Source organism: Pristiophorus japonicus, chromosome 9 (assembly GCF_044704955.1).
Source record: "Pristiophorus japonicus isolate sPriJap1 chromosome 9, sPriJap1.hap1, whole genome shotgun sequence".
Classification (NCBI taxonomy): domain Eukaryota; kingdom Metazoa; phylum Chordata; class Chondrichthyes; family Pristiophoridae; genus Pristiophorus; species Pristiophorus japonicus.
Genome location: NC_091985.1, coordinates 165687359 through 165710240, shown reverse-complemented (window position 1 = coordinate 165710240; position 22882 = coordinate 165687359). Strand labels below are relative to the sequence as shown.

The 22882-nt window shown below is 44.3% G+C and overlaps 1 protein-coding gene across 2 annotated transcripts in view; it reads left to right on the top strand.

Moving 5' to 3' along the window:
• The window catches only part of abhd12 (abhydrolase domain containing 12, lysophospholipase), a 182851-nt gene that overhangs the window by 56024 nt on the left and 103945 nt on the right, over window positions 1–22882 (top strand). For both annotated transcript variants that reach the window (XM_070890049.1, XM_070890050.1), the window contains 2 exons: window positions 5936–5966; window positions 18957–19002. In XM_070890049.1, the coding sequence (XP_070746150.1) occupies window positions 5936–5966; window positions 18957–19002 (77 nt within the window). The remainder of the gene's footprint in view (window positions 1–5935; window positions 5967–18956; window positions 19003–22882) is intronic.

Below are 22882 nucleotides of genomic sequence, written 5' to 3'. Positions count from 1 at the left end.
TTGGAGGGCTCCCAATGCTGCAGTTGGTAAGTAGAAAATGTTTTGTTTTATTGATTTAAAAAATGTTTTATTTCTTATTAATTTTTTTTGATTTATTGGTTGATTTATTGATGTATTTATCATTTATTATTGATGATGGCTCTTTATTTGTAAAACTGAAGTGTTTAATGTTTGTAAACTTCCCTTTAAACACCCCCCCCCACCATTCCCTATGCCTGATTTGTAACCTACGCCTGATTTTCTAAAGTGTAGACAATGTTTTTTCGAGCGTACAAAAATCTTCACGTACTCCATTCTAAGTTAGTTTGGAGTAAGTTTACACTCACGAAACTTTGAAATCAGGCGTAAGTGGCCGGACACTCCCCCTTTTGGAAAAAAAAATTCTGTTCCAAAGTGAAACTGTTCTACCTGACTAGAACTGGAGCAAACTAAATGTGGAGAATTCCGATTTCTAAGATACTCCATTCTACACCAGTTGCTCCTAAAAATCAGGAGCAAATCATGTGGAAACTTGGGGCCATAGAAAATAGGTGCAGGAGTAGTCCATTCGGTCCTTTGAGCCTGCACCACCATTCAATAAGGTCCTGGCTGATCATTCCCTCAGTACCCCTTTCCTGCTTTCTCTCCATACCCCTTGATCCCTTTAGCCGTAAGGGCCATATCTAACTCCCTCTTGAATATATCCAATGAACTGGCATTAACAACTCTCTGCGGTAGGGAATTCCACATATTAATAACTCTGAGTGAAGAAGTTTCTCCTCATCTCAGTCCTAAATGGCCTACCCCTTATCCTAAGACTGTCCCCTGGTTCTGGACTTCCCCATCATTGGGAACATTCTTCCCGCATCTAACCTCTCCTGTCCCGTCAGAATCTTGTATGTTTCTATGAGATCCTTTCTCATCCTTCTAAACTCCAATGTATAAAGGCCCAGTTGAATCAGTCTCTCCTCATATGTCAGTCCCGCCATCCCGTGAATCAGTCTGGTGAACCTTCACTGCACTCCCTCAATAGCAAGATCGTCCTTCCTCAGATTAGGAGAACAAAACTGAACACCGTATTCCAGGTAAGGCCTCACCAAGGCCCTGTACAACTGCAGTAAGCCCTCCCTGCTCCTATACTCAAATCCCCTAGCTATGAAGACCAACATACCATTTGCCTTCTTCACCGCCTGCTGTACCTGCATGCCACCTTTCATTGACTGATGAACCATGACACCCAGGTCTCGTTGCACCTCCCCCTTTCCTAATCTGCCGCCATTCAGATAATATTGTGCCTTTGTGTTTTTGCCCCCAAAGTGGATAACCTCCCATTTATCCACATTATACTGCATCTGCCATGCATTTGCCCACTCACCTAACCTGTCCAAGTCACCCTGCAGCCTTTTAGCGTCCTCCTCACAGCTCACACCGCCACCCAGTTTAGTGTCATCTGCAAACTTGGAGATATTACACTCAGTTCCTTCATCTAAATCATTAATGTATATTGTAAAGAGCTGGGGTCCCAGCACTGAGCCCTGCGGCACTCCACTAGTCACTGCCTGCCATTCTGAAAAGGACCCATTTATCCCGACACTCTGCTTCCTGTCTGCCGACCAGTTCTCTATCCACGTCAGTACATTACCCCCAATTCCATGTGCTTTGATTTTGCACACTAATCTCTTGTGTGGGACCTTGTCAAAAGCCTTTTGAAAGACCAAATACACCACATCCACTGGTTCTCCCTTATCCATTCTACTAGTTACATCCTCAAAAAATTCTAGAAGGTTTGTCAAGCATGATTTCCCTTTCATAAATCCATGCTGACTTGGACCGATCCAGTCACTGCTTTCCAAATGCACTGCTATTTCATCTTTAATAATTGATTCCAACATTTTCCCCACTACTGATGTCAGGCTAATCGTCTATAATTACACGTTTTCTCCCTCCCTCCTTTTTTAAACTATGGTGTTACATTAGCTACCTTCCAGTCCATATGAACTGATCCAGAGTCGATAGACTGTTGGAAAATGATCACCAATGCATCCACTATTTCTATGGCCACTTCCTTAAGTACTCTGGGATTATGACTATCAGGCCCCGGGGATTTATTGGCCTTCAATCCCATCAATTTCCCTAATACAATTTCCCGCTTTATAAGGATATTCTTCAGTTCCTCCTTCTCACTAGACCCTTGGACCCCTAGTATTTCTGGAAGGTTATTGGGCAAAATCAACATGGTTTTATGAAAGGGAAAGCATTTATAACAAATTTGAGAGTTTTTTGAGGAGTGTAGTTAAAGGGGAACCAGTGGATGATGCATATTTGGATATTCAAAAGACATTCGATAAGATGCCACATAAAAGGTTGCCATGCGTGATAAGGGCTCATAGGGTTGGAGGTAATATATTAGCATGGATAGAGGACTGGTTAATGGACAGAAAACAGAGAGTCAGGATAAATAGGTCATTTTTGGCAGGCTGTAACTAGTGGGATTCTGCAAGAATCAGTGCTGGGGCCTCAGCTATTTACAATCCATATTAATGACTTGGATGAAGGACCGCCTGCAATGTAGCCAAGTGTGCTGATGATACAAAGTTAGGTGGGAAAGTAAGCTGTGAGGAAGATGCAAAGAGCCTGCAAAGGGATGTAAACAGGTTAAGTGAGTGGCAATAAGGTGGCAGATGGAGGATAATGTGGGAAAATGTGAGGTTATTCAATTTGGTAGGAAGAATAGAAAGACAGAATATTTTTTAAATGGTGAGAAACGATTAAATGTTGGTGTTCAGAGAGATTTAGATGTCCTCATACAGGAAACACAAAGTTAGCATGCAGGTACAGCAAGCAATCAGGAAGGCAAATGGCATGTTGGCCTTTATTGCAAGGGAGTTGGAGTACAAGAGTAAGGAAGACTTACTACAATTGTCAGGGCTTTGGTGAGATTACACCTGGAGTACTGTGCACAGTTTTGGTGGTCTTATCTGAGGAAGGACATTTATGCCATAGAGGCGGTGCAGCAAAGGTTCACTAGATTGATCGCTGGGATGAGAAAGTTGTCCTATGAGGAGAGATTGAGTAGACTGGCCCTATACTCTCTGGAGTTTAGAAGAATCAGAGGTGATCTTATTGAAACATATAAGATACTAAGGGGGATTGACAGGGTAGATGCTGAGAGGTTGTTTCCCCTGGCTGGAGAGTCGAGAACTAGGGGGCACAGTCTCAGGATAAGGGGTCAGCCATTTAAGACCGAGATGAGGAGGAATTTCTTCACGCAGAGAGTTGTGAATCTTTGGAATTCTCTACCCGAAAGGGCTGTGGATGCTGAGTCATTGAGTATATTCAAGGCTAAGATAGGTAGATTTTTGGAGTCTAGAGGAATCAAGGGATATGGAGGTTGGCGGGAAAGTGGAGTTGAGGTTGAAGATTAGCCATGATATTGAATGGCGGAGCAGGCTCAAAGGGCGGTATGGCCTACTCTTCCATAAATTTGTTGTGTGTAGTTTTTTTTTTAAAAATGACAGTCTCGTTATGCACACGGTCTACTGAAGTTTTGTGGTGAAGTTTTGTAGTTAGTTTGCCTCAAGGCTGAGATAGATAGATATGAATCATGTAAAATCACTGATGCTGCCTTGTATAGTATCAGTCACCAGATCTATTTCAGTTGGATTGGTCCTGTTCAACCCTCTGCCTCAGCTTCTGGTTAATGGCAGCTTTCAAAATTATAAAATCAGCATGGGATCACATTGATTCTTCCTGGTGACTGAATCACATGGCTGTCTTTGCTGTATTTCATCAGGACTTGATTTCTCAAGCCTGCTTAACCAGGTCATTTGCTGAGAGGTTAAAGCCTGATTTCTTTAGGCAGGAAGTTCTTGGGTTCACTTTCTGCACACAACCACAGATCCAATCCTTGATTATATAAGGAGTTGAACAATAGCTGGGAACAAAACACAATAATGCTCCAAACCGTGTACACACACCAGATGATCTGCATTCTGCATCGGCTCGTATGTTTAGGGCAAAAGTGTCCTATTCCTCATTGGATCTAATCAACCTCCTCTAGCATTAACCACAGGTCACCAGGACTTCATGCTCAGAAACTGATACTGCCCAATGCTGATTCTTACTCTACAAACAGAGTGTTTAATGTTTAAAAGCTGGATCAATTGCCTGGGGTTCAGCAGCAGTACTGATCCAAGTTGGCTATTACACTAAGATTAGGATTGCCCTAATGAGAGTGTGGCCATCCTTCTCTGGTCAGCTCCACAATGTGTCGGGTTGATCGATTACTGATGGGATGAGGGCCAGTATCCTATTGCTTCATTGGATCAGTCAATTCTGGTTTGCAGATCTTCTAAGACTTGTCATTCCATCCTTGCACATGTCTCCCATGGAGGGAGGATCTGTTATCTTGGGGAGAGTGTCCGTGTCTTAACCCTAAAGCAAGCTATTCAAAGTTGATGACTTAGTTATTAGCGGAATTCCCAAAATTGCACTTCTACTAAAATACTAAGGCTGCCAACAGTGCCAAATGGAATTTTTTTCTTTTGTTGCATCTTTCTGAAACCCACTGTCCTGTTACCAATGTGTATATCTGCTGTTTCAATTTCAATAGATGATCCATACACTCATCAGATCTGTTGCATCTTCTTCTAATACCATGTTCTTCTAATACCATAGTGTCAGCTGTGGCTCAGTGGGTAGCACACTCGCCTCCTGAGTCAGAAGGTTTTGGGTTCAAGTGCCATTCCAGAGACTTGAGCACAGAAATCTCGGCTGACAATCCAGTGCAGTGCTGAGGGAGTACAGCACTGTCGGAGGTGTCGTCTTTTGGATGAGACGTTAAACCGAGGCCCCGTCTGCTCTCTCAGGTGGATGTAAAAGATCCCATGGCACTATTTCGAAAAAGAGCAGGGGAGTTATCCCCGTTGCACTGACCAATATTTATTCCTCAATCAACATAACGAAAAACAGATTATCTGGTCATTAACACATTGCTGTTTGTTGGAGCTTGCTGTGCGCAAATTGGCTGAAGCGTTTCCCACATTACAACAGTGACTACACTCCCAAAGTACTTAATTGGCTGTAAAGTGCTTTGAGATGTCTGGTAATCATGGAAGGTGCTATATAAATGCAAGTCTTTTTGTTCCTGTTGTAGTCTGCATTACAGCCAGTAGCTGAAATTTTCCTTTTTCCTTTTCATTTCTATCTGTAGGAGCTTGTTCTTTAATTTACAAAGGACCTTGCATGCCCAAACTGTCTTGAAATATAATTTATTTTAAAAAAAACTGTCTGTGATTGAGAGTTTAACCTGCTATCCAGAATTAAGGTCTGCATGAATCATCCTGTACCTCAGTGGTGATTTAAATTTCTACAGAGAAGTAAGTATTTGGGTAATGTTGCAAAATATTTCTTTCAAAATAATTGTAGCTTTGTTCTTCAGCCCCAAATAGTTTGGAAAAATCACCTTCCAAACACAGTGCTCATTTGTATTTTCACTCACTCACACTCACTCACTCACTCACTCACTCACTCACTCACTCACTCACTCACTCACCCACCATAAAAATCATCCTCCTCTGCCCTTGCTTTGCTGGTGTGTGCTGCTGCAGTCGCTGTCTCTCGCGGCCGCTGCTGCCGTTGGGAACAGGGGCAGAGCCGGCACCAGGTTCCAGGCACAGAACGTGTACATGCATGCTGGTAATGTCCATCTTTTGTTACTGTTTGTAGCTGTATTGATTCATTAAAGTTTTAACTTTTATAAATGTAGACTCGCCCTAACAAAAAAATTGTTTACCTGGAATAGCCCAATCCCCAAGGGACCCGGATAATCAAGAGTTGCCTGTATTCCAATTTTAAATTGAAATTGAAAATGACAAAGTAGAGCGAAATCAAAAAGATTCAGGAAAATTATTTTATTTGAAATTTGTTCTAATTTGCCTTTTTTATATGTCTGCAGAGGTGGGGATCACAGGGTCCAGCTATACAAGGTAGGTGGTCTTTTTAAATTAAGTTGATGTTGGAGGGTGGCGATATTGGGCTCAATTTTCCCCAAAGCATTTTTTTGGCGTAGTTGAAGAGTTATGCCTGATTTTTTTTTTTGTGGCCCAAGTATGCCCAGAAAAGTGTTCTAAGTTCCCCCGTTGGGTCTCTTCATTTTGGCGTGGCTTAACCCGAGGAGGGTGGAACCTTGATCTGCGCCAAAAAGATCAGGCTGCCATGGTAACCAGAGACACAATGCGAGCTGAGGCTGTAAAGTGAAGCAGACAGCCACCCCCCAACACGTTAAAAGAATTGAAAAACACATAGTACCACCTTACCTCCAACCCTGCCCAAAAGCTGTCCGGTCCAGTCCCATTCACGGTCGCCGGTTCGGGTCTCTCTCTCGCTCTCGCTCTCTGACTGTGTGAACTGGGGACTGAGAATGGAACCGGACAGCCTTCAAGCGGAGTTGAAGATAAGGTGCTGCTATGTGTTTTTCAATTCTTTCTGCTGCACCGCTTTCCTTGCCTGCGCCGATTTCCTTAACTCTAGGGAAGATTTTTCAGGACAGGCCACATACGCTGGCCTAATCAGAACTGGAGTAACTCTCAGCTGGCCAAACTTCACAGAAGTGGCCTAGGTGGCTGGTTACGCCCCCTTTGGCTGAAAAAAAAACTGACTTAAAAAATTCGTAACTGAGTTACTCTGGTGCAAATTGATTAGGGAAACTGGGGATTTCTAAGTTAGGCCAGAAAAAGCAGCCTGCTCAAAAAAAAAGGCGCAAATAGTGGGGAAAATTGAGCCCCTTGTTTGTGTGATGTTCCCACCATTCCAGTTAAAAGCCACCAGGATGTTAACTATTTCTGTTTATCCTTGTGTTCAACTCCATTTGAATCTCTTGGGGTTTAACATCTGCCCTGACAAATCCTCCTGGTGTAATATTGGAAAGCATTTTTACAGTGGTGCTTTTCCTTTGCTGCTGCTCTCCTTTCCAAGCTAAAGTTGGCATCTGGGAGAGTCCCCACTTACCCATTATCAATCAACAATTAGGACAGGCATTTCACGAATCTTCCAATCAACACCTTCCCAGTTCCTTTTCAAGCCATGCCAAGCTATAACACTTGTACTGCACTTCAGGGCACTGTCCGCTGCATCCCTTGTCACGACGATACGTAAAGGATAGCAGATTTCGGATGAGTCCGCCAACAACAACACAATTATCTACAATTGGGAACGGTATAGGTTCTTCAGAATACTGGAGCAGACATTCCGTGACCACCCTTCTTAAAACCCCTCATTGATCAAGACATCGGATAAGATGGGACTTGTGAGTCTTCCACCTCCCGTACACAGATCTTGAGCTGGAGTACATGACGCAGATAAAATCCGAGATTTGGCCATAACTTCCAGTTTCTTCATGAACTCGATCAGAAGCCTGACCAAAATTATTTTGCTTTAACTAATGGAAGAAGCAACAAAATTCTTGGGTGCAGTTGTATTTCTGTTGACTCATGCAACAGGCTGAGTCAAATCTTCTTTTGAGGTCACACATGTCAAATAGGTCAAAAAAGTACAACAGTGTAATGCCTGGCACCATTTTAATAATATACATTGTAATATTAGTGAGAGTCATCAGATTCTAGTTATCCCAATGGAAATACAGCTTAATAAAGTCATCATCAATAGGCAGTCCCTCGAAATCGAGGAAAACTTGCTTCCACTCTTAAAATGAGTCCTTAGGTGGCTGAACAGTCCAATACAAGAGCCACAGACTCTGTCACAGGTGGGGCAAATAGTCATTGAGGGAAAGGGTGGGTGGGAGAGGTTTGCCACACGCTCTTTCCGTTGCCTGTGCTTGATTTCTGCATGCTCTTGGCGCTGAGACTCGGTGCTCAGCGTTCTCCCGGATGCACTTCTTCCACTTAGGGCGGTCTTTGGCCACGGACTCCCAGGTGTCAGTGGGAATGTCGCACTTTATCAGGGAGGTTTTGAGGGTGTCCTTGAAACATTTCCTCTGCCCACCTTTGGCTTGTTTGTCGTGAAGGAATTCCGAGTAGAGCGCTTGTTTTGGGAGTCTCGTGTCTGGCATGCGAACTATGTGGCCTGCCCTTTTACTAAAGTAGGATCGCAAGGAACTCAGCATATCTTTCCTCTCCCATCTTGATTGCATCATGAAGGTGCAATCCATTGTTAACCAACTTTTGAAGTCCATGACAAAAAAACAGATTTAACTCCTGAGTACCTGTACTTCGACTCTCACATGTTGTTTACTGATGATTATTCCGAGTAGCGATCTAAACTTTTGCTATACTCAGTCACAGCTACATTCAGTCACAGCTCGAGATGATACAAAAGTTTCAGAACATTATCTGCACAAAGACCAAACTGTTCGACATTGTGACAAAACAAGTAATGGATTGTTATATAAAACAGTTTGGTGCCAGAGTTATGTTGTGTTCTTTTTTCCTGTGAATCACAATATATTTTTTCATGGTTTTTAGTAAGATATTCAATATTATGGTATTGGGGGTAATGTACTGATGTGGATAGAGAACTGGTTGGCAGACAGGAAGCAGCGAGTCGGGATAAATGGGTCCTTTTCAGAATGGCAGGCAGTGACTAGTGGGGTGCCGCAGGGCTCAGTGCTGGGACCCCAGCTCTTTACAATATACATTAATGATTTGGATGAAGGAATTGGGTGTAATATCTCCAAGTTTGCAGATGACACTAAACTGGGTGGCGGTGTGAGCTGTGAGGAGGACGCTAAGAGGCTGCAGGGTGACTTGGACAGGTTAGGTGAGTGGGCCAATGCATGGCACATACAATATAATGTGGATAAATGTGAGGTTATCCACTTTGGGGGCAAAAACACGAAGGCTGAATATTATCTGAATGGCGGCAGATTAGTAAAAGGGGAGGTGCAACGAAACCTGGGTGTCATGGTACATCAGTCATTGAAAGTTGGCATGCAGGTACAGTAGGCGGTGAAGAAGGCAAATGGTATGTTGGCCTTCATAGCTAGGGATTTTGAGTATAGGAGCAGGGAGGTCTTACTGCAGTTGTACAGGGCCTTGGTGAGGCCTCACCTGGAATATTGTGTTCAATTTTGGTCTCCTAATCTGAGGAAGAACGTTCTTGCTATTGAGGGAGTGCAGCGAAGGTTCACCAGACTGATTCCCGGGATGGCAGGACTGACATATGAGGAGAGACTGGATCGACTGGGCCTTTATTCACTGGAGTTTAGAAGGATGAGAGGGGATCTCATAGAAACATATAAAATTCTGACGGGACTGGACAGGTTAGATGCGGGAAGAATGTTCCCGATGTTGGGGAAGTCCAGAACCAGGGGACAAAAGTAAGCCATTTAGGACTGAGATGAGGAGAAACTTCTTCACTCAGAGAGTCGTTAACCTGTGGAATTCCCTGCCGCAGAGAGTTGCTGATGCCAGTTCATTGGATATATTCAAGAGGGAGTTGGATATGGCCCTTATGGCTAAAGGGGTATGGAGAGAAAGCAGGAAAGGGGTACTGAGGTGAATGATCAGCCATGAACTTATTGAATGGTGGTGCAGGCTCGCAGGGCCAAATGGCCCACTCCTGCATCTATTTTCTATGTTTCTATGTTATACTTGTGTGATGTGAATGTAATCATTACCAGACACTGGTGAGTTGAGGAGTCCAATGTAGATATTTGTACAAAGATATCAAATTTGTCTTTTATTTTGTTTTTGTGCAAGTTGAGAGATGTGGTAGGAAATAAATGTTGGGCACCCTAGGGCTCTTGGAACTGTGGATAGCTCGATGGGTTTCACTGCAACTGACTGGTGGGAGGAATCCCATTCAGTTTGTGAACGTTATGTCATAAGCAGGAATGATGGCACGTTTTACAGTTTCATAGTCCATGGTGTTGATTAAAAAGGAAAATTTGCATTTATGTAGTGCCTGTCACGATCTTGGGACATGCTAAAGCACTTTGCAGCCAATTAAGTGCGTTTTTGAAGTGTAGTCACTGTTGTAATGTAGGAAACGCAGCTGTCAATTTGCGCACAGCAAACAGCAATGTGATCATGACCGGATAATCTGGTTTAGTAATGTTCGTTGAGAGATAAATGTTGCCCAGGACACTGGGAAGAACTGCCCTGTCCTTCTTCAGAATAGTGTCATGGGGCCTTCTACGTCTATCGGAGAAGGCAGACTGGGTCTCGGTTTAATGTCTCATCTGAAAGAAAGCAACTACAGCTATAACAGTGTGGCAGTCCCTCAGTACTGCACTAGAAGTATTAGTCTAGATTGTATGCACAGTCTCAGAGTGAGACTTGAACCCCGACTCGGAGGAGAGAGTGCTACCACTGAGCCCCAGCGAACACCAGATCGACATGTGAAAAAGTAATGAATGTTTTACCGCCATCAGCAGTCCAGCCTGAACTACTTTGTTCCATTTAGGGTTTACTAATAATTCTAAAACACGAATAAAATATCAGTATTGTCCCCTTCTTTCAAACAATATCAAATTAGATTAAATTAAATGACCCCGATCAGGATTATGGGCTAAATGAATTGTACCCTCACTTATTGGACTCGCTGTGAATAATATATCTCGCCACCAAGTGGTTAATGATGCTGCCTCGTTTGTCTCTTCCGTCTCCTTTATCTCCTGTTTATGCTGCTCGTCTTTAAAACAACAGCTTGTATTTCTATAGTGCCTTTAACTTAGTAAAATGTCTCAAGGTGCTCCACAGGAGCTGCATAAGGAGATATTAGGATAGGTGACCAAAAGCTTGGTCAAAGAGGTAGGTTTTAAGCAGCATTTTAAAGGTAGTGAGGGAGGGAATTCCAGAGCTTCGGGCTGAGACAGCTGAAGACACGGCCGGCACTGGTAGAGTAAAGGACATTGGGGATGCACAAGAGGCCAGAATTGGAGATCTTTTCGTCCGTTTTAAACCTGCTATATTCTTTCTCTTGTTCACATTTCTTCGATGTGTTACGTTTCAGTAACTCTAGCTTTTTCCTCAGCAGCTGAATAAACTGATTCTAACTTTGATTTTTTTTTAGCTCCTGTGGCTCTTGTAATCTGTTGCTTTACTTGTTTTATTTTCAGCTGTTGGGTCTGTCTGGGAAGTCTCCTCATCTCATCTATGCTGACACCACTGTTGCGTTTTTTTTAATCCTTCTTACTCTAGATATACTTTTGGCTTCTTTGTTTCAGAGTACTCTCATAAATTAGTTCCTGCTCCTTACATCATCAAATGTGTGTGCACTTGCCCCATATTCATGTAATTTTGATAATGAATAGAAAACCTTTCTTTGGATTTGCTATAGGTACTGCTATCCCATGCCTTTGAGGAGTGACAGAATGACACAATGCTTGATATTGCTTTTATAGGCTTAAATTGCGAATGAAATTTATTGAGCAATTGCTGAATAAGTGAATAAATAATATATATTTACAGTAGGTGTTAAACTATGCGAACGTGTAAAAAAAAAAAGTTGAAAAACAAGTATATTTTATATTTTCGCTACCTGTGGAAGTGTTTGCTCATTCCTGTCAGAGGTCCTATATAGCCTACTGATTACAGATCAAATTTGAAAAAAATTGTTCTTCATCATCATCAACAACAACAACAACTTGTATTTATATAGCACCTTTAACGTAGTAAAATGTCCCAAGGCGCTTCACAGGAGTATTATGACAAAAATTTGGCACCGAGCCACATAAGAAATAATTAGGGCAGATGAAGAGAGAGGTTTTAAGGAGCGTCTTGAGGGAGGAAAGCGAGGCGGAGAGGTTTTGGGAGGGAATTCTAGAGTTTAGGGCCTAGGCAGCTGAAGGCACTGCCAGTAATGATTGAGCGATTATAATCATCTCCGAGGGAGGGTGTGGGCGATGGCGTGTGGGGCTGGAGGAGATTACAGAGATAGGGAGGGGCGAGGCCATGGAGGGATTTGAAAACATGGATGAGAATTTTGAAATTGAGGCTTTGCTTAACCGGGAGCCAATGTCAGTGAGCTCAAGGGTGATGGGTGAGCGGGACATGGTGCGAGTTGGGACACTGGCAGCCTAGTTTTGGATGATCTCAAGTTTACATAGGGTAGAACATGGGAGGCCAGCCAGGTGTGCGTTGAAGCAGCTAGGAGTGTGTTGGAATAGTCAAGTCTAGAGATAACAAAGGCGTGGATGAGGGTTTCAGCAGCGGATGAGCTGAGGCCAGGGCGGAGACGGACGATGTTACAGAGATGGAAATAGGCGGTCTTAGTTATGCCATGGATATGTGGTCGGAAGCTCGTTTCAGGGTCAAACCAAGGTTGCAAACAGTTTGACTCTGCCTCAGTCAGATGTTGGGAAAGGGATGGGGTCAGTGGCTAGGGAACAGAGTTTGTGGTGGGAACCAAAAACAATGGCTTTGATCCTCCCAGTATTTAATTGGAGAAAATTCTTGCTCATCCAGTACTGGATGTTGGACAAGCAATCTGACAATTTAGAGACCGTGGAGTGGTGGTGAGGTAGAGCTGGGTGTCGTCAACGTACATGTGTAAACTGACCTTGTATTTGCATCTCCAACCTAATAACAACTCAAACAGTTGCTGTAGCTTGATGGAATTGGAATAACTGTCTCTTAAATTCAGAAGAAGCTGACAACCAGAAATCTATTTGAATCAAGCACTTAGGATGTTTGTTTGAATTATGTAACTTGGTTTTTTCATCAAATACATTTAGCTAGTGATAGCCAGTCATCACATTTGTATCGATCTAGACTGGGACAGGTTTCTGTGAATACTGCTGGTTTTTAACTCCTTATGTGCCATACTTCAAGGCCAGGAATTTGCGGTCAATGGCGAAACAAACAGATTGGCTACTTAGACAGTCTGTTGACATCACAGCAGCTCTTCGCTGGGTATCCCCATTAACTGGCATTGATTTGAATTACGCGTTGGAAAACCTGGGGCCAGTGGCGAATTAGGGCAGGTGAGAGAGGTTTTAAGGAGCGTCTTGAAGGAGGAAAGATAGACGGAGAGATTTTGGGAGGGAATTCTCGAACTTAGTGCTTGGCCAGCAATGATTGAGCGATTATAATCATCACCGCGGGGGAGGAGATCACCAGTGTCGGAGCAGTGAATGACTGACTGCAACATTTAGGATTTCTGCATTAGGCTGCGCATATGCTAAATCCTGAAGTTGCTGACAGTTTCAAATTGACGCTGCCAATTCACAGTTGTCATGACCGCAAATTCCAGGCCAATGGAACTAACGGCAAGCTAAAACTTAACAAAACAGCTTTTTTTTATCACAACAGCTACTTGCATTTATATTGTGTCGTAAATGTAATAAAGCATCCCAAGGCGCTTCACTGGAGCGTTATCAGACAGAATTTCACATGAGACATTGGGACAGGTGACGTTGGTAATAAAGAACATATTCAAGGAGAAGAAAAAGGCATGTTTAGGGAAGAAATTCCAGAGCTTGGGGCCTAGACAGCTGTCGGCACAGCCACCAGCGATGGAACAATGAACATTGGGGATGCGCAAGAGGCCAGAATTGGAAGAGCGGAGACAATTACGTTATCCCAGCATCCATAAGTAAAAGGACTATTAGAAACATAGGGCCCAAGTTTCCACATGATTTGCGCCTGATTTTTAGGAGCAACTGGTGGAGAACGGATATCTTAGAAATCGCAATTCTCCACATTTTTTTTTCTGCAGTTCTAGTCAGGTAGAACAGTTCCACTTTGGAACAGAATTTTTTCTTCAAAAGGGGGCGTGTCCGGCCACTGACGCCTGATTTGAAAGTTTCCACAGTGAAAACGTACTCCAAACTAACTTAGAATGGAGCAAGTGAAGATTTTTGTAGAACTGAAAAAACCTTGTCTACACATTAAAAAATCAGGCGCAGGTTACAAATTAGGCGTCCAGCACGAGGTGGGGGGGGGGGGAAGGGAAGTCATTAAATTCTATAATAAATCCTTATTTATTCTTCTACAATTATTATACAAATAAATCCAACCTGAATAAACATTTATAAGCAAAGAAAAGATTAAATAAACCATCTTCCCACCTGTGTGAAAGTGCTTCAGCCACGGAGAATGCTGCAGGCATTCGTTCCCGCAGGGGGTGGGGAAGGAAACAGCCGTTCGTTCCCGCGGGAGGGGGGGGGGATGGGGGAGGAGACAGCCGTTAGTTCCCGCGGGAGGGGGGGAGGAGAAGACAGCCGTTAGTTCCCGCGGAGCGGGAGGGGGGGTGTGGGAGGAGACAGCCGTTCTTTCCCGCAGGGGTGGGGAAAGAAACAGCCGTTCGTTCCCGCAGAGCGGGGGTGGGGGTGGCGGGGGGGAGGAGGAGACAGTGAGAAGGCTGCAAGAAGCCTCAGTGCTGATGTGCCGATGGCAATGTGCTTTTATTAAAAAATGTTCAAAAATTAAACAGCTACAAAGAACTACAAAAATGGCCGAGTGCCAATGTTTCCTTCACACTGCGCGTGCGCGAACGCTCCAACGCGCACGCGCAGCGTTGCCGGCAGGAAAAAAACTAATTTAAAATGGTACCCGCCCCCTCCCACTTACAAAATCGGCGCGAGTGTAGGCTCCACCCCACTGGGCGCCGCGCCAAACAGACAAGGAGCTGCAGGGCGCTCCAGAATCGGCATTTTTTTTCCGGCGCCGTTTTAGGCGCAAAAAACGGGCGCCCAGCTCGGAGGGGCACTCGTTTTTTATCGTGTGGAAACTTGGGGCCCATAGAAATTAGGTGCAGGAGAAGGCCATTCGGCCCTTTGAGCCTGCACCGCCATTCCATAAGATCATGGCTGATCATGCACTTCAGTATCCCTTTCCTGCTTTCTCTCCATACCCCTTGATCCTTTTAGCCGTAAGGGCCATATCGAACTCTCTCTCTTGAATATATCTAACGAACTGGCCTCAACAACTTTCTGTGATAGAGAATTCCACAAGTTAACCACTCTCTGAGTGAAGAAGTTTCTCCTCATCTCAGTCCTAAATAGCTTACCCCTTATTCTTAGACTGTGACCCCTGGTTCTGGAACTCCCCAGCAATGGGAACATTCTTCCTGCCTCTAACCTGTCCAATCCTGTCAGAATTTTATATGTTTCTATGAGATCCCCTCTCATTCTTCTAAACTCCAGTGGATACAAGCCCAGTTGATCTAGTCTCTCCTCATATGTCAGTTCTGTCATCCCGGGAATCAAGTCTGGTGAACCTTTGCTGTACTCCCTCAATAGCAAGAACGACCTTCCTCAGATTAGGAGACCAAAACTGAACACAATATTCCAGGTGTGGCCTCACCAAGGCCGTGTACAACTGCAGTAAGACCTCCCTGCTCCTGTACTCACATCCTCGAGCTATGAAGGCCAACATGCCATTTGCCACCTTCACCGCCTGCTGTACCTGCATACCAAACTTCAATGACTGATGTACCATGACACCCAGGTCTCGTTGCACCTCCCCTTTTCCTAATCTGTTACCATTCAGATAATATTCTGTCTTTCTGTTTTTGCCACCAAAGTGGATAACCTCACATTTATCCACATTATACTGCATCTGCCATGCATTTGCCCACTCACCTAACCTGTCCAAGTCACCCTGCAGTCTCTTAGCATCCTCCTCATAGCTCACACAGCCACCCAGCTTAGTGTCATCTGCAAACTTGGAGATATTACATTCAATTCCTTCATCTAAATCATTGATGTATATTGTAAATAGCTGGGGTCCCAGCACTGAACCCTGCGGCACCCCACTGGTCACTGCCTGCCATTCTGAAAAGGACCCGATTATTCCGACTCTCAGCTTGCTGTCTGCCAACCAGTTCTCTATCCACGTCAATACATTACCCCCAATACCATGTGCTTTAATTTTGCACACTAATCTCTTGTGTGGGACCTTGTCAAAAGCCTTTTGAAAGTCCAAATACACCATATCCACTGGTTCTCCCTTATCCACTCTACTAGTTGCATCCTTAAAAAATTCTAGAAGATTTGCCAAGCGTGATTTCTCTTTCATAAATCCATGCTGACTTGGACCGATCCTGTCACTGCTTTCCAAATGCGCTGCTATTTCATCTTTAATAATTGATTCCAACATTTTTCCCACCACCGATGTCAGGCTAACCGGTCTATAATTACCCGTTTTCTCTCTCCCTTTTTTAAAAAGTGGTGTTACATTAGCTACCCTCCAGTCCATAGGAACTGATCCAGAGTCAATAGAATGTTGGAAAATGATCACCAATGCATCCACTATTTCTAGGGCCACTTTCTTAAGTACTCTGGGATGCAGCCTATCAGGCCCTGGGGATTTATCGGCCTTCAATCCCATCAATTTCCCTAACACAATTTCCTGGATTTCCTTCAGTTCCTCCTTTTTGCTACACCCTCGAACCCCTAGTTTTTCCGGAAGGTTATTTGAGTCTTCCTTAGTGAAGACAGATCCAAAGTATTTGTTCAATTGGTCTGCTATTTCTTTGTTCCCCATTATAAATTCACCTGATTCTGTCTGCAAAGGACCTACGTTGGTCTTCACTAATCTTTTTCTCTTCACATATCTATAGAAGCTTTTGCAGTCAGTTTTTATGTTCCCGGCAAGCTTCCTCTCATACTTTATTTTCCCTCTCCTAATTAGACTCTTAGTCCTCCTCTACTGAATTCTAAATTTCTCCCAGTCCTCAGGTTTGTTGCTTTTTCGCGCCAACTTATATGCCTCTTCCTTGGAGTTAACACTATCCCTAATTTCCCTTGTTAGCCACAGTTGAGCTACCTTCCCCTTTTTATTTTTACTCTAGACAGAGATGTACAATTGTTGAAGTTCATCCATGTAATCTATAAATATCTGCCATTGCCTATCCACTGTCAACCTTTTAAGTATCATTTGCCAGTCTATCTTAGCCAATTCACGTCTCATACCGTCTAAGTTACCTTTCCTTAAGTTCAGGACTAGTCTCTGAATTAACACTGTCACTCTCCATCTTTAATAAAGAATTCTACCATATTATGGTCACTCTTCCCCAGGAGGCTTTGCACAACAAGATTGCTAATTAGTCCCCTCTTATTACACAACACCCAGTCTAGGATGGCCAGTTCCCAAGTTGGTTCCTCGACATATTGGTCTAGAAAGCCATCCCTAATACACTCCAGGAAATCCTCCTCCGTCGCATTGCTGCCAACTTGGTTAGCCCAATCTATATGTAGATTAAAGTCACCCATGTTAACTGCTGTACCTTTATTGCACGCATCCCTAATTTCTTGTTTGATGCCATCCCCAACCTCACTACTACTGTTTGGTGGTCTGTACACAACTCCCACTAGCGTTTCTGCCCTTTGGTATTCCGCAGCTCTACCCATATAGATTCCACATCATCCAAGCTATAATGTCCTTTCTTAATTTCCTCTTTAACCAGCAATGCTACCCCACCTCCTTTTCCTTTCTGTCTATCCTTCCTGAAGAAGGAAAGGCCTCCTCGCCCATTTAAAACAAAAACACTTTTTATTTGTGATGTGGGCACTGGGATACCAGTTCCATAGAACACTTTTGCATTCTCTGAAGAGTGGGAAAAGCATAAAAAATGATAGAGAGAAAGAAAGTCATTTAAACACGGCTTTACTCCATACTGAAGATCACATGTCTATTTTCACCCAGTTGGGAGTAGAAACACTGCCTATTTCCATCATACTGAAGTTGGGATAAAAGCAAAGTTTAAGGTAGACATCTCTCCTGCAAGCACAAACTACTGTCCGTAGACCTGCCCCAGTTGTGCCCCTTTTAATGACTGAAAGCAGCTGATGAGAGGGTCACCTCTTCTGCATTGTTTTGCTATTCTGATGGCTCAGCTATTGATTTGGGCGGTTCCAGGTTTGATCCTTGCCCTGTGCTGATTTTCCCGATCCTATCTGGGTGGCAGTAGGAGCAGTACATTTGGCTGCAGCACCCGAGCTAGGAAACAAATCTTATAGTTAGAGATCCTGCTCCTGGTCCCTATCCACTGACCCTTACTCGGGAAGTGTGCAAGATGGAAGTAAAAGAACATTTCATGGCACTATTCGAAGAGCAAGGGAGTTCGCCCCACTGTTCTGGCCAATTATTTATCCCTCAACCAACATCACTAAAACAGATTATCTGGTCATTGTCTCTGCTGTTTGTCTGGCCTTGCTGTGTGCAAATTGCATGCTGAGTTTCCTACATTACAACAGTGACTTCACTTCAAAAGAAATGGTCGCTGTACAGTGCTTTGGGGAATCCTGAGGTTTTGAAAGGTGCTATATGACTGGAAGTTCTTCCTGTTAAGTATGAACAGCCTGTGAGAACAGGATTGAGCTGGGCCATTATCCACTTCCATTTTGTTTTGCACTACAAAAGTTATATCCTAGTGTATGTGGATTGACAAACAAATGAAGAATGATATTAGGTTTTATATATGCAGTGTGGTCTCCCATAGTACTGAAGTGTCGTTTATATTTCAAGTAAATGATTCTTGCCCCCTTTCACCTCTCTTCTCTGATTTGGACCTCGGATCCGTCAAAAATATCTGCAAATTAGTCTGAAGCTGCAGCTTATTATGGGAGCAGGAAAACCTGTGTGACACTTGCAACGCAGCAACAAAGCTCTCAAAGGGGCAGTTCTGTTATTTTCCTCTGTGTTCGTTTTAATGAATTCATAAGAGTTTACTAGCAAGAGTTTATGACTTTGTTTAAATACTGCACAGAGGACAATATTGGAGATGGCCATTGTGTTTTTCTTGTGTGATTACCTGATCCCAATAAATCAATGTGGGGAATGAACTATACTTAGTGAAATAGGAAATCGGAAGTCCTGAATATATGAGGTACTTCTCAAAATGAAAGTGTGTTTGTTGCTCACGTGTTACACTGTTAAGATCGAACGGAGATTATATTGTTGTCTTTCACCGAGTACAATATGTCTATTGTTATGTCTGTGAAGATTCAAATAATGAAATTATTTGTACTTCCATCTCCACATTCTTGATTTTTGTTTTCTCCCCATTTATAGGTCCTCAGCTCACAAGGCTACCATGTAGTCGCATTCGATTATAGGGGTAAGTAGGTCTGTAGCTCTGTTCATCAAGACTAAAAGATTTCAAACGGTGTGTTTCCTTTCATGTCTGTCGATAAAGATCTAACAAGTGATACTGTGTTGGCATGTTGATCTCTACGAGTGATGGGTGGTACAAAAATTACTAACATGGGCAGTGTTAAAGGTTCAAAACAAACTTGATTTAAAAGCAGTGTTGCATAAAGATACAAGAATAGCCAAAATTACATAATTGCACAGAATCTACTGCATGAGCAGAACTGGCTGTATAATTGAGCTAGAATCACTTCTGTCTGCAGTTTCACTGCCTCTATGTCTCATGATTCTTGACGGGGCGATATTTGCACGTAACCTCGGTTTTGATTTGATTTAGAACATGCACAGGACAGAAACCCAAGTTTCTGTTTTTGTTTCCGAGAATACGAGCAACATTGCTTGTTTCACCTCTCTCCTCATTTCAGTTATTTCCCTTCCTACCCGTTTATATTCATGAGGCACATTCTCCTTTCTGGTAACAACTGCACCATACTACAGAATAATATTGTCCATTTGCACGTTTCTGGATCTTGGCTTCATTGTTGAGGATGTGCCTCCCCATCAGCGGAAAGGAAATAAAATTATAAAGTTAATTGTTTCCGGTCAGTCTTGCTTATCTCTGTTACCACCTGCGGAATAGCACTGACTGAGGCTAGGGACCAGGTTCCCTGCGTTCATTCTCGCTGGGGAGTGCGTGTAGATTGAGGGAACCAATAAGAATTGGTGACTTGTTTTAAAACTGTAATGGGATGTGTATATTGTGAAAATTGTAAATGCCTCAGTATTCAAAGAATGAATAGGGTTCTATTGTACCCTGCAAATGAAATTAAATTACTTGGTCATAAAGCTGAGTTAATACTTGGTCATCGAATATCCTTCAAACTGCTTATCAAATCTCATTTGAGTGAAGAAAGGGATGCGAGTATTTTATAACTGTGTCTGCAGTTGGAGTATTTAAAATTCTCATCCTCGTGTTCAAATGCCTGCAAAGCCTCACCCCATCCTATCTCTGTACTCTCCTCCAGCCCTACAACTCTCCAAGATCTCTGCGTTTCTCCATTCCTGGCCTCTTGTTCCTCCTCCACTCCCTTTGCCCAACCGTTGGCGGTTGTATCTTCAACTGTCTAGGTCCTACAGTCTGGAATTCCCTCCCTAAACCTCTCTGCCTCTCTTCTGCTCTCCTCCTTTAAGGCCCTCCTTAAAGTCTACCACTGACCAAGCTTTTCATCACCACTCCCAACATCTCCTCCTTTGGCTCGCTGTCAATTTTTTGTCTGATTACTCTTCTGTAAAGCATCTTTGGATGTTTTTCTGAGGTAAACGTGCTATATAAATTCATCCATTGTATTTAGTACGTGACATTAGTGAAAAGGATTTAAAGGTTGGGCTTCAGTGAGTTTGCTGACACGTTGGATTTAACTGCTTGAGGGTGTGACTTGCCAGAAAAGAGATGGTGAGTCATTTTTGGAGATTAAAGAGAGAACTGGTGCATGTGCACTGTGCATATTTGCAGAAAAAGAAAATTGCTTTAGTTTTAGTTTCTTGTTTAGCTGCATGGCATAAATTTATGTACAAAAATTTGGAATATGGATTTGTTTTTACTCTTGAACTGCATTGGATGATTAGCTGCATTTTACCTCTGATGCTTCTAAGTTACTATCTTAATCAGCGTGTTTCATTACCGGGGATACATTTTAGACACACAACATTACAGGCAGCATGGCAGTGTTAAATCTGAGGTAACCATGTGCTGGGTAAGCACAGTATATCCTTTTTTCATCTGGGTTTGGATCCACTACAAACGAATGGGATGCAAGTTTCCCCTCTGGCATTCCTGTAAGCCAGATGCAAGGATATACTCTTCTTTTCACAGATGGTAATTTTGGCTTACATTGCCAGGTGAAAAACGGGTGATAGTGAATCAGCTATCCGATTTACACCTTGCCTGATTTTCTTTTCCATTGCAGTCTGGCGATAAAAGTTAAAATGACCCCTGTGTGAATGCAACCCTGACTGGCGCGAACAAGGAAGGAGACAGAATGAAAAGGATATCTTGAGATTTTTTGGAAATCTGTTAGAATCATACATAGCCAGCAAAATCATGCAGCATTGCCTTCTTTCAACCTTTTTAAAATTAAAGGTTTTTTAAAAACTATTTTTTCCTGTCAATTTCCTTTCCTCTGCTCCGGTGAGCACAGAGGTGTGTTGGGTGTAATTCAATGGATGGCACTTGCTCTCCGCGACTTACTATATTTCATGTACAGGTATTAGCTTAAATGGTAAGTGTTAGTAGGCTATTTGAACATGGAGGACATCACAACCGAGATCAATTCTGTCCACATGTGCGATTTCTAGCAGAGGTTGCTGGACAGGCAAAGGGACTCTGGCTGATATTTATCCGCCACTCTTTCTCTCTGCCCCCCATACCACTCTCGTTTTCCCCTTGTCGCCTCAATCTTTCTCTTCCCCCCCCCCCCCCTCAATCTTTCTCTTTACCCCCCCCTCAATCTTTCTCTTTCTCCCCCCCCCCCCCAATCTTTCTCTTCCCCCCCCTCCCCGTCTTTCTCTTCCCCCCCCCCTCCCCGTCTTTCTCTTCCCCCCCCTCCCCGTCTTTCTCTTCCCCCCCCCCCGTCTTTCTCTTCCCCCCCCTCCCCGTCTTTCTCTTCCCCCCCCCTCCCCGTCTTTCTCTTCCCCCCCTCCCCGTCTTTCTCTTCCCCCCCTCCCCGTCTTTCTCTTCCCCCCCTCCCCGTCTTTCTCTTCCCCCTCCCTCCCCGTCTTTCTCTTCCCCCCCTCCCTCCCCGTCTTTCTCTTCCCCCCTCCCTCCCCGTCTTTCTCTTCCCCCCCTCCCTCCCCGTCTTTCTCTTCCCCCCTCCCTCCCCGTCTTTCTCTTCCCCCCTCCCTCCCCGTCTTTCTCTTCCCCCCTCCCTCCCCGTCTTTCTCTTCCCCCCTCCCTCCCCGTCTTTCTCTTCCCCCCTCCCTCCCCGTCTTTTTCTTCCCCCCTCCCTCCCCGTCTTTTTCTTCCCCCCTCCCTCCCCGTCTTTCTCTTCCCCCCTCCCTCCCCGTCTTTCTCTTCCCCCCCCCTCCCCGTCTTTCTCTTCCCCCCCCCTCCCCGTCTTTCTCTTCCCCTCCCCCTCCCCGTCTTTCTCTTCCCCTCCCCCTCCCCGTCTTTCTCTTCCCCTCCCCCTCCCCGTCTTTCTCTTCCCCTCCCCCTCCCCGTCTTTCTCTTCCCCTCCCCCTCCCCGTCTTTCTCTTCCCCTCCCCCTCCCCGTCTTTCTCTTCCCCTCCCCCTCCCCGTGTTTCTCTTCCCCTCCCCCTCCCCATATCTCTCTCTTCCCCCCCCCCCCCCCCATATCTCTCTCTTCCCCTCCTCTTCCCCCCCCCCCCCATATCTCTCTCTTCCCCTCCCCCCCATATCTCTCTCTTCTCCTCCTCTTCCCCCCCCCCCATATCTCTCTCTTCCCCTCCCCCCCCATATCTCTCTTCCCCTCCTCTCCCCCCCCCCCGCCCCCCATATCTCTCTCTCTCTCTCTCTCTCTCTCTCTCTCTCTCTCTCTCTCTCTCTCTCTCTCTCTCTCTCTCTCTCTCTCTCTTCCCCCCCCCCCCCCCCCACCATTCTTTTTCTCTCACTTTCCACTTATCAGCCCAAGCCTGAATGTCTTCCATATCTTGTGGCATGCGGGTACGAGTTGCGAATGGAACTGAACACTGCAATCATCAGCGAACATCCCCACTTTTGACTTGATGGAGGGAAGGTCATTGATGAAGCAGCTGAAAATGGTTGGGCCTGGCACTCTGTCCTGAGGAACTCCTGCAGCGATGTCCTGGGCCTGAGCTGATTGACCTCCAAC